Source organism: Saccopteryx bilineata, chromosome 10 (assembly GCF_036850765.1).
Source record: "Saccopteryx bilineata isolate mSacBil1 chromosome 10, mSacBil1_pri_phased_curated, whole genome shotgun sequence".
Taxonomy (NCBI): domain Eukaryota; kingdom Metazoa; phylum Chordata; class Mammalia; order Chiroptera; family Emballonuridae; genus Saccopteryx; species Saccopteryx bilineata.
The window spans coordinates 56,570,193-56,588,016 of NC_089499.1; the positions used below are offsets into that span (position 1 = coordinate 56,570,193).

General features: G+C 43.5%; 1 protein-coding gene across 1 annotated transcript; it reads left to right on the forward strand.

Moving 5' to 3' along the window:
• The first annotated feature begins 830 nt into the window (after positions 1-830).
• Positions 831-12,912, forward strand: PHF7 (PHD finger protein 7). The gene is given in 11 exon segments (XM_066244319.1): positions 831-871; positions 1,960-2,012; positions 2,410-2,501; positions 8,253-8,354; positions 9,265-9,389; positions 9,862-10,021; positions 10,556-10,662; positions 11,805-11,921; positions 12,347-12,471; positions 12,682-12,731; positions 12,733-12,912. Coding segments are annotated over 11 exon segments (1,152 nt in total).
• The last annotated feature ends 4,912 nt before the right edge of the window (positions 12,913-17,824 follow it).

The window sequence follows — 17,824 nt, forward strand, 5'->3', positions numbered from 1 at the left end:
CCCCCCCCCCCCCCCCCCCCCGGTCACTTTCTGGGATTTCCCCTGACAAGTGAAAACAGTCCATTTCCAGTCTGCTGACATTGGTGGGTGGAGTAGTGGCAGGGTGTCTTCTCCACGTTTAGGCATTTTACTCTCTGCTCAGAGCTAGACGAAGGTTAAGAACCGACCAAACTTCTATGGCCATCGGAGCCTGGTGAAAAGCAACGGGAGGCAAGCGGTGGTTTGTCACTATTCTCTCTAGTCTATCACTAGAGGGAGTTCTTGCTTTAGGCAGTGGACATCCCATAAGCTCCTCCTCCCAGAAAAGAACTATCTTATCTAGCTTTGACTGGGCAGAATTAAGGCACCATACTTGGGGGTAAAAGGAGTCTTTTTTTACGGAGTACTACCTCATGAATTTAGTAGACACAAAGAAAACAGCCAATTAGCCAGTTCAAGCAGTGGTTCCAAGTTCTTTTACTGCTGCGTGATAGCAGTACCTCTAACCTTAGACAAATGCCTCTCTGTGAACTCTCTGTGCCCCAGTCTCCTCATCTTGAAAATGGGGATAATAATGGCACCTATTGCATGGGGGCAGGGGGTTGTGTGTTAACACGTAAAATGTCTAGAACAGTCTTTGACATAATTTAATTACTGGCTATTACTAGCATTGATACTGGGTGGGTCCCTTATATTCTGTCACATGGGTTGGGAGGTGAAATGCACTGCTGCTTTGACCCTGTAGCCAACTATAGAATTAAATTACTGACCAAGATATGTTTATTTTATAGCCAAAAGAGCCTTTATCATTCTCATAATAATATAGAAAATAAGAGAGAGAACCTGCAGCGATGAAGACCACACAAAAAAAGAAGGAATGTCAAAGATTGAGGTAGAGTAGGTAACATAAGGGAATTTGGGATAAATTATTCAATGGCCTGTGATATGTGTTATAATTTTTTCCCTCTTTGCATAGACTTGGGGGCTAGGGTTGGGTAGTGTGGAAGCACATACCATTAGTATTGTGGAAGCTACCCAGTAATCTGTCCTCCTAGGACTATCCCTAGAAGGAAAGCGCTGACTCACGAACCCTACAACCTAGGTTCATATCCTGGTTCTAGTACCTGCTAACCAGGTGACCTGAAATAGGTTACTTCATTTCTTTGTGCCTCCATTTCCTCATCTGGAAAATATGCATAATAATGGCACCCACTTAAAACATTCTGGAGATTCATTGAGGTAACACATGTAAAGAGCCAAGAATAATGGCTAGCAATAGGAAATTCTTAAATTTAGTGTCATTGTATTAAGCTTTGTGAATGTGATACCACCTGAGATTCAGAGTAACTGGTAGAAGAAACAGTAAAAGGGTGTTTGCTGCTACTTTGATTCAGTCAACACAGGCAATGCAGGCACCAGGAATGGAAAGATGGTTACTATCTCACATTCAAACAATTCAGTAGGTTGTTTTGTGCTTTGAAAAAATATGAAATAGGGTCCTGGCTGGTGGCTCAGTGAATAGAGCATCAACCCAGCATATTGATGTCCTGGGTTCAATTCCTGGTCAGGGCACACTGGAGAAGTGACCCTCTGCTTCTCTCGCCCTCCCCCTTCTTTCCCTTTTCCTCCCACAGCCAACTTGATTGGTTTCAGCGTGGCCCCTAGCACTGAGGATTATTCAGTTGGTCCCAGCTCAGGCACTAAAAATAGCTCGGTACTCAAGCATCAGCCCTAGGTAGGGTTGCCATGTGGATCCTGGTTGGAGGACATGTGGGAATCTGCTCACTATCTCCCCTTCTCTCATCTAAAAAAATACATATATATATGCATATATGAAATAGAAAAATAAGTTGATGTGTTAGCCTTTAGATATTCTGGTATTTCATCAGACCCATGGATGGCATTTTGAAGGAAATGCTACAAGGGATGTTGACAGGATCCTCAAAGACCACCTTGTTACTTCTTCCTTCTCTTATATAGAAAGTCTTTCAAGATGAGAAGGGTGACCCAGAAGAAGCCATCTTCAGGGCCTGGTAAGAATGACTGGAAGTTCTGTTAGGATGCTGCCTCCCAATCTCAGCAAAGACCACCTGAATTGCTCCTCTCACTGTCAATCCTGCTTCCTTCCCAGATTCTCTAAAATGCTAAAGAACTCAGGGTCTGTAATCTTTAAATGTCACATCCAAAGTTCAAGAAACTAGTTAACTAAGGCCACTTGAGACAAAGAGAAAAAAAAGAAAAGAAAAAGAATTGAGCAGTTGTAGCCAACCCCTTCAAGTGTGGCTGAAATTATATAAAGACCTAAATGATACCAAATAACATTTTATTCCAACCTCTGACCTTGTCAGAATGACCCTCCCAATACTCTTCTCCTCCTGGTACTTAGATGGTTATGCTCCCAAAGTAAAGTATTAACATTCTCTCCTTCAGTATGCCGGCTATGCCTTCGAGAACCTGGGGATCCCGAAAAATTAGGGGAATTTCTTCAGAAAGACAATCTCAGTGTGCACTATTTCTGTCTTGTGAGTATAAGGCCCTCTTTGCTTTGAATGTTTCATGGCTTTTTCTGTACAATTGGTTCTCCATTTTTGCTTCCAGCCTCAGATCGATAGCCATATTTGTTCTCCTTAATAACTTTTTTCTTTTAAAATCTAATCTTTAAATTGTAATATCTGTATCTAATGTAAAATCCTAACAGTATATATAAGATATGTACAATGAGAAGTCTTTTCCCAAAATAATATTTCCCATCTTTTTCCCTCTCCCCGGTTGCAAATGCTAGCAACAGCCCTTCCAGTTATTTTTTTCCCAATATTCTTTCTTTATTAGATATAATTTACATGCTGTAGAATGTACTTATGTTATATATATGTATATTCCTATATAATAAACACTGAATCAAAATAAATATCTCCATCACCCTATAAAGTTCCTTTCTGCTCTCTTCCCGTCAGTCCCCTCAGAGACAATCACTGGTCCATAGATAGCTTTTCCCTATTCTTGTGCTTCATATAAATGGAATCATACAATTTGTACTCTTTTGTGTCTGGCTTCTTTCACTCAATGCAGTGTTTTGGAGATTGATCCATGTTGCTGCATCTGTTGGTAGCTTGTGCTTTTTTATTCCCCAGTATTCTGTTGTATGAATATATTTTAATTTGCTCATCTATCCACTTGTTGATGAACATTTGAATTGTTTCCTTGGGAGTCATTATCAATAAAATTGCTGTCAATACTCATATACAAGTCTTTTTTGTGAAATGTATTTTCCCTTCTGTTAGGAGTGGATTTACTGGTTGTATACTGACTGTATGTATGTTGAACTTTATGTGAAGCTGCCACATCACTTTCCAACGTGGTTGTACCAGTTTATACTCCCACTAGCAATTTATGAAGTTCCAGTTGTACAATAATCTTGCTAGAACGTGATATTGTTCATCTTTTTAATTGTAGCTATTCTACTAGGTGTGTATTGCTATTGCCCTGTGGTTTTAATTTGCATTTCTCTGATGACTTAAGATGTTTATCTTCTTTTCATGTACTTATTGGCCATTTACATATTTTCTTTTATGAAGTGTCTATACAAATATTTTGTTGGGTTTTTTTTTTTTCTTGTATCTTTCTGAAGCTGGAAACGGGGAGAGACAGCCAGACAGACTCCGGCATCCGGACCAGGATCCACCCGGCACGCCCACCAGGGGCAACGCTCTGCCTACCAGGGGGCGATGCTCTGCCCACCAGGGGGCGATGCTCTGCCCCTCCAGGGCGTCGCTCTGCCGCGACCAGAGCCACTCTAGCGCCTGGGGCAGAGGCCAAGGAGCCATCCCCAGCGCCCGGGCCATCTTTGCTCCAATGGAGCCTTGGCTGCGGGAGGGGAAGAGAGAGACAGAGAGGAAGGGGGGGGGGTGGAGAAGCAAATGGGCGCTTCTCCTGTGTGCCCTGGCCGGGAATCGAACCCGGGTCCCCCGCACGCCAGGCCGACACTCTACCGCTGAGCCAACCAGCCAGGGCCTATTTTGTTGGTTTTAAAAGTTGAGTTCTTTTGTCTGAATTGTAAAAGTTCTTTACATATTCTGGATACAAATCTCTTTTCAGATATATTGTAACTATTTTCTTCCTATTGTAGCTTGCCTTTCATTTTCTTTATGATCTTTCAAAGAACAAAAGTTTTTAATTTTGATGATGTCCAGTTTATCTTTTTTTTTTTCTTTTATCGTTAGTGCCTTTTTGTGTGTCCCAAGAAATCTTTGCCTATCCACTGAATTACCGGTATCTCGGTGCCTTTTTCAAAATCAATTAACCATATGTCTGTGCACCTTTTTTTTTTTTTTTTTTTTTTTTTTTTTAGAGAGAGAGAAAAAGACATGAAGAGAGAGAGAGATGAGAAGAATCAACTCATACTTGTGGCACTTTAGTTGTTTATTGATTTCTTCTTATACGTGCCTTGACTGGGGGCTCCAGCCAAGCCAGTGACCCCTTGTTCAAACCAGCGACTTTGGGCTTTAAACCAGCAACCATGGGATCATGTCTAATATCCCACCCTCAAACCTGCGACCCTGCCCTCAAGCCGTTAGGCCTGTGCTCAAGCCAAATGAGCTTGCCCTCAAGCTGGCGACCTTGGGGTTTGGAACCTGGGACCTCAGCGTCCCTGGTCAACGCTCTATCCACTATGCCACCACCAGCAGTCAGGCTATATCTGTGCATCTTAATGATCAGTTTCATACTATTGATCTGTATGTCAATCCTCACACCAGTACACCACCATCTTGGTTATTGTGGCTTTATAGTGTCTTGAAATTAAGTATTGTAAATTTTTCGTATTTTCCAAGATTGTTTTGGCTGTCAGGTCCTTCTCTTTTTCATGTAATTTTTATAGTTAGCTTTAAATTTTTCTTTTAAAAAAGCCTTTTGGGATTGTGATGGGGATTGCTTTGAAGAATGGACAAAGAATATTGAATCCCATCGACATGATATGTAGTTCACCATTAGCAATTTTTTTTACTGACAAAGACTTGCACATCTTTTGATAAATATATTTCTAAATATATTGTGATTTTATGCTATTATAAGTGGTATTCAAATTTTTCATTTTCAGGTTTCTAGCTGGTATATAGAAATGCAATATATTTTTGTACATTGATTTTATATCCTGCAATCTTGTTAAATTCACTTATTAGTTCAGTAGGTTTTTGGATTTGTTTGGGGTGTTTTTTTTGGTGTTTTTGTAAATGTATTAGCATTTCCTATGTACACAATTATGTTATGTGTGAATAAAGACAGTTCTATTTCTTTCTTTCCATTCTTTGTCTTTTATTTCATCTTCTTGCCTTTTTTGTACTAGCTAGGACCTTCAATCTAGTGTTGGATAGAAGTTATGTGAGTGGATATCCTCGTCTTGTTTTTAACATTAGGGAATAATATCCAATTCTTCACCATTAAAATACAATGTTAATTGTAGGTTTTTCATGGACTCTTCATTAGATTGAAGAGATTCCCTTTTATATTTAGTTTGCTGGAGGGTATCACGAATGTGTGTTGAATGCTGTCAAATGTATTTTCTGCATCTGTTGAGATGATCATGATTTTTTCCCTTAATTTGTTAATATGATTTATTACATCAGTTGAATTCTATAATGTTGAACTAACTTCACATTTTTTGGTATAAATCCTGCTTGGTCATGATGTTTTATCCTTCTTATATGGTACTGGATTAAATTTGATAATGTTTTGTTTAATTTTTACATATATACTCATGAAAAAGATTGGTCTGTGATTTTTCCTGTCTTGTAAGTCCAGTCTGGTTTTGGTGTCGGGTCTTGGTTAATTTGAGTACATTTACAAGCATATACATTTCAACAAAAAAATAAACAGTATACACAGTGTTTTGTATTTGTATTTTGCTTTTTTATGGTCATTCTATATACAACATATTGATCTAGTATTTTCTTTTTCTTTTTCTTTTTGTGACAGAGACAGATAGGGACAGACAGACAGGAAGGGAGAGAGATGAGAAGCATCAATTCTTCATGGCAGCACCTTAGTTGTTCATTGATTGTTTTCTCATATGTGCCTTGACCTGGGGGCTACAGCAGAGCAAGTGACCCCTTGCTCAGGCCAGCGACCTTGGGCTCAAGCTGGTGAGCCTTGCTCAAATTAGATGAGCCCGCACTCATGCTGGCAACCTTGGGATTTTGAACCTGGGTCCTTCACGTCCCAGTCTGATGCTCTATCTACTGCGCCACTGCCTGGTCAGGCTAGTTTTTTCTTTTTTATAGCTAATTGGTATTCCATGGTTAGAGGATGCAAAAAAGTATTAAATCCTTATTAAAGGATATCTATCTTTTTTTTTTTTTTTTTTTTTTTTTTTTTTTTTTTTTTTACAGAGGCAGAGATAGACAGGGACAGACAGACAGGAATGGAGAGAGATGAGAAGCATCAATTATCAGTTTCTCGTTGCGCGTTGTGACTTCTTAGTTGTTCATTGATTGCTTTCTCACATGTGCCTTGACCGCGGGCCTTCAGCAGACCGAGTAACCCCCGGCTGGAGCCAGCGACCTTGGGTCTAAGCTGGTGAGCTCTTTGCTCAAGCCAGATGAGCCCGCGCTCAAGCTGGCGACCTTGGGGTCTCGAACCTGGGTCCTTCCGCATCCCAGTCCGACGCTCTATCCACTGCGCCACCACCTGGTCAGGCAAAGGATATCTATCTTATTTCTAATCTTTAACTGTTGATTTTTCTGTTTATAAAAATAATGCGTGCTTATTGTAGAAAACAATACTTAAAAGCATAAAACAGAAATCACTCATATAGTCCTAAAGCCCTGAGTTAATTAATGTTCAAATAGATATATTTTAAGCCTAATTGGGAACATACAGCTATAATCCAAGTGTCCTCAAGTTTTCTAACCTTGTAAGGCCACCTTTTCTATCATGTTCAACTGTAATAACCTGGGTCCCCATTCACATTACATATCATTACTGCGGAAGTCCAGCACCCTCCCAGTAATTGGAAGATTCTTGGAGTGGGGCCGGGGTGCTGATGTTCTTACAATACATACACACGTGCACTGTTTATGAGTTCATAACAGTTTAGCTTCTTTCCCCTTGATTTCCCATTCTAGACTCTGCTTTGGGAGCTTTGCAGAACCAAAGGGCCCTTTAAAGTGTATTTTTAAAGAAAAGCTCCATTCCTCCCCTTAGCTATGGCAGAATGACTACAGTTAAAACATTGTAAAATCCTGGCCCTGGCCGGTTGGCTCAGCGGTAGAGCGTAGGCCTGGCGTGCGGGGGACCCGGGTTCGATTCCCGGCCAGGGCACATAGGAGAAGCGCCCATTTGCTTCTCCACCCCTCCCTCCTTCCTCTCTGTCTCTCTCTTCCCCTCCCGCTGCCAAGGCTCCATTGGAGCAAAGATGGCCCGGGCGCTGGGGATGGCTCCTTGGCCTCTGCCCCAGGCGCTAGAGTGGCTCTGGTCGCGGCAGAGCGACGCCCCAGAGGGGCAGAGCATCACCCCCTGGTGGGCAGAGCATCGCCCCTGGTGGGCGTATTGGGTGGATCCCAGTGGGGCGCATGCGGGAGTCTGTCTGACTGTCTCTCCCTGTTTCCAGCTTCAGAAAACAAACAAACAAACAAAAACATTGTAAAATCCTATTTCCCTTCCTATAGAGAACACACTCTGAGAGATAGAGAACACACTCTGAGAGGAGTATTTATTCTGTACCAGGGGGCAGTACCGCAGAGGGGCAAGAGTGTGGGTTCTGTGGGCCTGGAAGTGAATGCCGCTCTGCTGCCTCCTTGCTGTGTGACCCCAGCCATGCTTACCGTGCTGCACTTCAGTGGCCTCCTCGATAAGATGAGGATCACAGTAGCATCCATATCACAGGGCTGTGGAGAGCATAAAATGAGTAAGCACACAGGCAGTGTTTCCCTAAAATGCTCAGCACACAAAAGCAGTCCTCAGTAAATGAGAAGCAGCACAGAAGTGCGTAAGAACCAGGTTTTGCAGTTCTGTGGGCTTCAATATGTCACATAATTTCTCCTATAAAATGGGGGTGATGATAGTAAGTATCTCTTAAAGTTTCTATGCGGATTAAATTTCATACTTGAAAAGAACAGCATCCTACATATAGTTAATGCTATGTAAGTCTTTGTTAAGTAAATTACCTTATAAATACATATATATTCCGCCAAGCTATATTTCTATTCTGCCTTCCTGCACCCCAATGCACTTTTTCACTGATCATCAATGTTGACAGTCTGGTTCTGCTGCCCTCCCAGATTCTATCTAGCAAGCTGCCTCAGCGGGGCCAGTCTAACAGAGGTTTCCATGGATTCCTGCCTGAAGACATCAAAAAGGAGGCAGCACGGGCTTCTCGGAAGGTTAGAAACCCCTGGAATGGGGGCCTTGGGTGAAGCCTCTTTTCATACCTTCCTGATCACTCCTGTTCTTTTCCCTTGTTGCTCATCTAGAAGTCAAAGAACTCCTGGATTTCCCAACTGGTCCTTTTTTTTTTTTAATTTAGAAAATGAAATTTAACAGGGTGACATTGGTCAATAAGAGTACATAGGTTTCAGCCTGACCAGGCGGTGGCGCAGTGGATAGAGCATCAGACTAGGGTGTGGAAGGACCCAGGTTCAAGACCCCGAGGTTGCCAGCTTGAGCATGGACTCATCTGGTTTGAGCAAAGCTCACCAGCTTGGACCCAAGGTCGCTGGTTCGAGCAAGGGGTTACTCAGTCTGCTGAAGGCCTGCGGTCAAGGCACATATGAGAAAGCAATCAGTGAACAAATAAGGTATCACAACGAAAAACTGATGATTGATGCTTCTCATCTCTCTCCATTTCTGTCTGTCCCTATCTCTCTCTCTGACTCTCTCTGTCTCTGTAAAAAAATAAAATAAAATAAAATAAAGAGTACATAGGTTTCAGGTAAACATTTCTATAGCATTTGAACAGTTGATTATGTTGTATAACCATCAATCACCCAAAGTCAAATCATTTTCCGTCACCTTATATTTGTCTCTCTTCACACCCTTCCTCCCACCCCCTTACCACAGCCCCCTCCCCACTGGTCCTTAAGTTTCACGCTTCTCTGGGGTGTAGTATCCTAAGTGAGGAGAGGGAGCAACATCCTGGGAAAACAAAAAAGAAGTCAATGCTCTTTGAAGCCCCTGAGCCTTCTGTTCCACCAAGGAAAGGGAATGGCTGTTGCTTCCCAGAATTTTCATTTCAGAGAATGATGTGTCTGTCTTCCCCGAGGCCCTGAGCACTGCCTGGGATCTCATTTGCAGATCTGCTTTGTGTGCAAGAAAAAGGGAGCCGCCATCAACTGCCAGGAGGATCATTGTGTCAGAAACTTCCATCTTCCTTGTGGACAAGAAAGGGGTTGCCTTTCACAATTTTTTGGAGAGTACAAGTGAGCGATGAAGGGGAAAAGTCCGGCTGCCCTTTTGCGACTTGCTATTAATTAGCCACTAATCAAATCAGAGTCCAGTTCTCACGGGCCTGTTTTGATTCACCATTGACTCTGTCCCCTCTGTTTCATAATGAGAAATAGTGTCGACTTGGCAATTTCATGGGGTTTACTTCTTGCTTCCCGTCCCCTTCTTAAATTACAAACAGCTGAGGTTCCTAGCGGCTCAGAACGAAGTGGGGCTTTCAGGAAAGAGAGAGATTGTGGAGATAGTCTCTTCCAATAGCTCGGAAGAGCAGCTGTGAGAAGGTTATCCTTCAATTTCTCCCTCCTTCCCCTTCTCCCCCCCATCCCCCTCTCCACGCTGGAGCACAGAGGTTTGCTGGGCACTAGCTTGAGCAGGTGATTGCCCTCCCTAGGCCAAGCAGCTGGAAAACTCCATCAAATCAAAACCAAGCTATTTACTCTGCCACAGATCATTTTGTGAAAAACATCGCCCAACACAGGACATCCAGTGGGGGAGTGTGGGGGAGGAAAGCTGTGTCTTATGTTGTGAAGACTTATCCCAAGCAAGTGTTGAAAACATCCAGAGCCCATGCTGTAGTCAAACTATCTACCACCGCCAGTGCATACAGGTGAGGCTTCCTCCGCCCTGGGACCTTCCTCTATTGCTCCAGCTCAGACAGCTTGGGAATGCTCAGACAATCTGGACTGGAGGCCTGTATGCAGAGCTGGTTCCAGGCAGTCAGAGGAAAGTCAGCCCAGTCTCTGGACCTCATTCATGATGAAATTTAGACTGAGCAAAATCCTCGGGAAGGCTAGAACAAATGAACTCATCCTAGAATGAGTCAGGTAGCTTCTAAATCAGCCTTGCTTCCTTGGGTGGAAGGAAAGGGAAACATGTATATACCAGGTCAGCACTCCTGAGCGCCATGACCAGAGGTGACAGCTAAGGTGCTCCTGGGAACTCTCTCAAACTTGTGGCCCCTGGTCTGACACCAGAATGTGCAGCCCTCACCCAACCCATCCAAACTCCTTTTCCTGTAAGCCCCAGTCAAGTTATTATTTTTTTTAAGCAACATCTTTGTGAAGTGAGGGTGGGGGTGGAAATAAGGTAGTCAGCCATAGTGTTTTTACAAACAGAAAGTTTTTCATTGTTTTTCTTACAGAAATATGCCCACACATCAGCAAAGCATTTCTTCAAATGTCCACATTGTAACAATCGAGAAGAATTTCCTCAAGAAATGCTAAGAATGGGAATTCATATTCCAGACAGGTAGTGGAAACTCCAAAGCAGGAATTGAGCCAGGGAGTGGGTTGCCTAGATTTCTAGAAAGGAGGAGAGTGTGAGGACAGTTTAGAAAATTAAGAAGCAGCCAAGGCATTGTTATCTGGTAAAGAGGGAAGGGGTGGAGGGAGAGCATTTCAATTATTATTTTTTTTTTTTAAGATTATTTTTTTATTTTATTTTATTTTTTTTTACAGAGGCAGAGATAGACAGGGACAGACAGACAGAAACGGAGAGAGATGAGAAGCATCAATCATCAGTTTCTCGTTGCGTGTTGCGACTTCTTAGTTGTTCATTGATTGCTTTCTCACATGTGCCTTGACCGTGGGCCTTCAGCAGACCGAGTAACCCCCTGCTGGAGCCAGCGACCTTGGGTCCAAGCTGGTGAGCTCTTTGCTCAAGCCAGATGAGCCCGCGCTCAAGCTGGTGACCTCGGGATCTCGAACCTGGGTCCTTCCGCATCCCAATCCGACACTCTATCCACTGTGCCACCACCTGGTCAGGCCATTTCAATTATTAAATAAAAGGGGAGGGCCTGACTGGTGGTGGTGCAGTGAATTGAGTGTCGGCCTGGGATGCCGAGGACCCAGGTTTGAAACCCCAAGATCCCGACTTGAGCATGGGATCATAGACATGACCCCATGGTTGCTGGCTTGAGCCCAAAGGTCGCTGGCTTGAGCAAGGGGTCACTGGCTTGGCTGGAGCCACACACACCCCCATCAAGGCACGTATGAGAAGCAATCAATGAACAACTAAAGTGACAACTACAAATTCATGCTTCTCATCTCCCTTCCTGCCTGTCTGTTTCTGTCTGTGTGTCTGTCTCTCTCTCTCACTAAAAAAAGGTGGTGGGGGTTGGGGCATTTTTGGAAAGTGAGCTTTGGAGATCAGGATTCCCTGGGTTAGGGTAGGGTCATGAATTCCAGTGTGGAACAAGGAATCCCCATGTTCTATTCATCCTGCTTCCCTTTCCCACTGCCAGGCCACCCACCCAGCCTTGCTGAAATTCAGGCAGCCTGTTGAACTCTTTTGCTGTGCTAGTTTGAGGTCTTCCTAGTTCTTCCCAGGTGGACAAAGGTTTCACCAACCAATTACATGTCCCTTACTCACTGTTTCTTCTCCCACTGCAGAGATGCTGCCTGGGAACTGGAGCCAGGGGCTTTCTCAGAATTGTATCAGCGCTATCAGCATTGTGATGCCCCCATCTGTCTATATGAACAAGGCAGAGACAGCTTTGAGGACGAAGGGTAGGGAAAGACTTCTGGTTAGAAAGATCTTCATCAGTGCTATCTTAGAGTTAGACTTTGGTACAGTTTTTAAGAGCAAATAATTCACTTTTGCCTGCAGACTTCAGGGTAAACATAATTGTTAAGTCCCATTTTTGAGCAGCCCAGGACGGACTCACACCCATGTGAACAGGTCTCTGCAGACTCTGCTTCTCCTGGTGCGCAGTGGAGAGACACGCAGGGCCAATTCCTTTCCAAATCCACCTTTCCAATGTCTGCCTGATTGTGGGGTCCTGGGGTCAGCACACAGCCACACATTTGTCATGAGTAAAATGTACAGAAAAAGTGCCTGAGAAGCCCTCAGCAAATGCCCAGCTTGTAGTGAACATCCTGAGATGGAGTTAGTGTTATATTTGTGCCCACAACCCTTCCTTGTCTTGCTGTAGGAGGTGGAGCCTTATGCTGTGTGCTACATGTGGATCCCATGGAACCCACAGGCACTGCTCCTCTCTTAGATCCAGCAGTAAGAAATGGGAGTGTGAGGAGTGTGCACCTTCGCGTGAAGTCACAGGTGGGACTGAGGGATGGTCTGGACTAAGAACCTGGGGGCTGGGGGTGAGGGGCACTTGTGGGGCCTGGGAAAGGAGGAGGGCAGGCCACTAGATGGGATTCCGTGGTACCTTTAGTTTGGGAAGGAAAGTGGCTATGGAGGAGTTTAAAGACCTGCACCTGGGAGAAACAGAGGGCTGAGTTTTCCTCTCCTACCTTTCTTTCACCACAGACTACGTACCTGAAAACTCAGGTGACATCCCCTGCTGCAGCAGCACCTTCTGCTCCGGGGGGACATTACAGCAGAGACAGCAGCCTAGAGAAGAATCTGCACCCGTCTTGGATTGATTGGCCAGGACGTTCCTCATTAGAGAAACCAGAGTCCTCTGGTGGTAGGAGGGGCCACTCCTGGCGGTCCAAGGGTGTCAAGATCAATAAATGCTGCAAAAAAAAATACAAGTAACAGCTTCTAAGTAGTTGCTGCCAAGCACATTTGGGTACAAAGCTGTGTCCTCCACTGAGTTTGGGGAGGCAGCACTTTGGGACTGTGATACCAGGAAAGGGGCCAGCACTGAAACGGAAACTATGAGCCAAGGAAGAGAAGTCCCAGAGAGCGTGAGGACAGAGCAGTCCAGATGCGCCTCTGCTCTTTCTGCCTGATTCCCAGAGAGCCCTGTCTTCTCTTCTTCCACCAGATCCTTCCACCCTAATCTGGTTCTCATATGCCTCTTCTTACTTCCCCATATTTGTTATGCAAATAAAAGCTTTCTCTCCATTTGTGTCTCCTTATAAATTCACTCTGGATTTTCTCTAGCACAGTAAGGAATCTGGAGGGTCGAGTGAGGGAAAAGGAATACTATAAAATTTAGTGACTCAAATGTAGAATTTTCCATTTAAACCATAGACATGTTGCTTTGGAGGGAAGCAGTTTGCAGGGAAATCAATTTTACAGGGACAGAGATTCCATCATTGTGCAAATAAACACACAGGTTCTCATTAGGGAGGTGAGCCAGCAAAGGAGTCCACACGGCACTGAAAATAGGCCACTGTTGCAAGGTTGGGGCCCTGGACTCAATAGGCAGCAGTCTCACTGAGGCCTGGCAGAAGGGACTCCACTGACTCCAGGCAGTGTGGTCTTCAGCATACCTCTTCAGCAAGGCTCGGGAACCTTTTTGGCTGAGAGAGCCGTGAACGCCACATATTTTAAAATGTAATTCCATGAGAGCCATACAATATGTTTAACACTAAATACAAGTATATGTGTGCATTTTATGTAAGACCAACACTATTAAAGTACAATAAGCCTCTGAATTCTTTTTAATAACGTTGTTATGCTGTTGCTAACCAATGATGAATAAAGTACTTCTTACCATTAATGCGACTTCTGGTGCTGCATGGTTTTGCTGATGGCTTTGTAGTCTGGTTGATACGTGGTGAGGTTAAGCTTCATGTAGGTGTTGAGACTTCCATCCGTTAAATGTGATCGTAGGTTGGTCTTAACGTTCTTTAGATGTGAGAAAGACTGCTCACATGCATACGTAGAGCCAAACATTGTCAGCACAGCAATACTCACACGCTGCAGTGTGTGGTATGTGACGGGAAGCGCATTCCAAGTTTTGACAATCAGCTGGTCCGTGGTTTGAAGTTTTTTCATTTCTCCCCACTTGTGTTTGCTCACCAACTCTACTTGCTATCGTGCAAGTCTTTCTAAATCTTCATTCAGTGACTTGAACTTATTCACCCACATGTCTGAGGACCTCAGTTCAGCAGCTTGTAGCTCAAAATCTCTGACGAAGACACCGGGGATGTAACTCAGGTCAGCACTGTCCATTGCACACTCGTGTGGATGGGTGATGAACTTAAAAAGACGAGTGTGCTCACGAAATTCTCCAAAGCGTGCTTTGAATGACTGCAGGAGATTAGATGTGAAGCCCGCTAGCTGCTGGAGATCAAGATGTTGAGCAGGGTCACTTGCTGTGCATGCATCTTTAAACTCTCCCAGTTTTTCAAAGTGCAGTAAACGACCTGTTTCAATATCCACGATGAAGAGTCCCAGTTTGTTTTCAAATGCAAACACTGCTTGTTGAAGGGATAAGACTGTATTTCCAACACCTTGCATTTTCACATTGAGCTGGTTCAGATGTTCAGTCATGTCCACAAGATAGTAGAACTTCAGGAACCACTCAGTGTTAGCTAACTCAGGATGCACTTCTTTCTTGGAAGATCTGCCTCTGAGAGCCTACTCCTGAGCTGGCTGCTTCCTGGGCCTACAACACAGCTATCATCCTAGGCTTCCCATGACTAGGCTGTTTTTCTTCATTTGGTCTCCCATGAGTTTGCTGACTCAGTACTGTGTTTCCTAACCTGGGCATTCAAGGACACTTTGTCAGAGCTTTGCAAGTGATGAGAGTTTGTCATTGTAGATTTTCATCTCAAAAAAAGTATTTTGCTTGTCCTAAAGAATCAACTCTTACAGTGATCATTCATGACTGAAAGATTAAGACGTTAGTTTTTGCCTGACCTGTGGTGGCGCAGTGGATAAAGCGTCGACCTAGAAATGCTGAGGTCGCCGGTTTGAAACCCTGGGCTTGCCTGGTCAAGGCACATATGGGAGTTGATGCTTCCAGCTCCTCCCCCCTGTCTCTCTCTCCTCTCTCTCTGTCTCTCTCTCCCCCTCTCTCTCCTCTCTAAAATGAATAAATAAAATAAAATTAAAAAAAAAAAAAGACGTTAGTTTTAATCTAGAGTTTCTATAACTTGGATCTCCAGGCATATTCTCAGACACCTGGGGTACTATCTTTTCCTTTAAAGAGAGTTCATTTGTATGTGGAGCTTCTAGCAGGGCTAGTGGAGATAAGGGATGCTTTTTTGTCACCCAGACATTTGGTCGCCCAACCTCTATGTGCAGTTGGTGCGTGCGCGTTCACTCACACACACACCTCTATTAAATATTTCTTAATCTTACACCTTTACTCTCCATGGATGTTATGTTAATAGTCAACCTCATGTTTTTAATGTGTTTAATATTTTTTCCCTTTTTTTTTTTGTATTTTTCTGAAGCTGGAAACGGGGAGAGACAGTCAGACAGACTCCCGCATGCGCCCGACCGGGATCCACCCGGCACGCCCACCAGGGGGCGATGCTCTGCCCCTCCGGGGAGTCGCTCTGCAGCGAACAGAGCCACTCTAGTGCCTGGGGCAGAGGCCAAGGAGCCATCCCCAGCGCCTGGGCCATCTTAGCTCCAATGGAGCCTTGGCTGCGGGAGGGGAAGAGAGAGACAGAGAGGAAGGAGGGGGTGGGGTGGAGAAGCAAATGGGTGCTTCTCCTATGTGCCCTTGCCGGAATCGAACCCTGGTCCCCCGCACACCAGGCCGACGCTCTACCGCTGAGCCAACCAGCCAGGGCTGTTTAATATTTTTTAATGTTGTATTGTTTATTTATTGGCTTTAAAGGGAGAGAGGAAGGGAGAGTGAGAGAGAGACAGGAACATCAATCTGTTCCTGTATGTGCCTGACCAGGGATTGAACCAGCAATCTTTTCGCTTCAAGATGCTCCAACTAACGGAGCTATCCAGTCAGGGCCAACCTCTTTTTTTTTTTCTTTTTTTGGAGGGGGCACCCGGATATGAACCGCCAACCTCATTTTTATAGACTGGAAAGTCCAGCTTTGAAATGTTCTATTCTTTATCTAGACCTAATTAATAATCAATCATTCTCTACTAAATAATTGGAATTTTTTCTTAAATAAACTTTGAATTTTGGATAGTTTTAGATTTAAAGAAAAATTGTGAAAATAGTACAAGGGATTCCCAAATACCCCAAACCCAGTTTCCCCTATTAGTAACATCTTAAATAAGTGTGGTACATTTGTCACAGTTAATGAACCAATATCGATATGTTGTTATTAACTAATACCCATACTTTATTCAGATTTCCTTAGTTTTTACCTAATGTCTTTTTTTCTGTTCTAGGACCCCATCCAGGATACCACACTGAGTTGAGTCATCATGTCTCCTTAGGCTCTTCTTGGCTGTAACAGTTTATTAGACTTCCCTTGGTTTCGATGACCTTGACAGTTTTGAGGAGAACTGGTCAGGTATTTTGTAGAGTGCCTCTCAATTTGGATTTGTCTGATGTTTGATGTTTTTATTATGATTCGACTAAGGTTATGGGCTTGGGAAGAAAGACCACACAGGTAACATGCCTTTTTCTGAAGTTACATACCATCAACATGACTTACCACCATTGATGTTGCTCTGGCCAAAGCAGTGTTTATCAGTTTTCTCCACTGTAAAGTCACTCCCCGCCCCATGCTGTACCTTTTGGAAGGAAGTTGTTCTGTGTAGCCCACAATGAATGAATGGGTCTTATTCCCATTCCCCCTCCTTTCTTAAGGACAGAGTATCTACATAAATCATTTAGAATTCTTCTGCATAGGAGATTTATCTATTCTCTCCCAGTTATTTATTTTTTCAATCATTTATTTATATCAGAATGGACTCATAGATATGTATAATATACTTTGGGTTATAATTGAATTCTATTCTACGCACAAAAATTAGGGGATATTTTAAAATGAATATGAAGCGATAAAATATCCCCTAATACAGTGGTCTCCAACCCCCACGCCGCAGACTGGTACTTGTCCGTGGGCCATTTGGTACTGGTCCACAGAGAAAGAATAAATAACTTACATTATTTCTGTTTTATTTATATTTAAGTCTGAACGATGTTTTTTTTTTTTAAAAAAAATGACCAGATTCCCTCTGTTACATCCGACTAAGACTCATTCTTGACGCTTGTCTCGGTCACATGATACATTTATCCATCCCACCCTAAAGGCTGGTCCGTGAAAATATTTTCTGACATTAAACTGGTCCGTGGCCCAAAAAAAGGTTGGGGACCACTGCCCTAATATTTGTGAGCAGAATATCTATATTTTGTTGCTCAAATTGTTCTAGCTTTGGCCATTGGGGGCACCTGTGTCCTCTTCACATATCCTCATTATTGTGTGTTGTTATGTTGTGGGCGGATTTTTAGTACTTCTTTATTTTTTTGGCACTTCAAGATGCCCCAGGCTCATCTTGTATATTTTAAATAACTGTTTTCACAAATGATGTGTCTATTAGAATTAATTACTATTTTGTAGCTTAGGACCTAGAGCAAATAGTTCACTTTGGAGGGTAGAAATAGATGTTAATAAAGATTTTCCAAAGTACCTGCTCTCCTTCCTCTAATTCATACTTTTGTAGGAACCATAAACTAAGGCCAAAACCTCAGAATCTCCTTCTGCTTCCTTTTATGCTCAACCACTTTCTTTCTTGCCAATTTGACTGTTTTTCAAATGTTTTCCTTCCTCTCCATCCCACTGCCAGT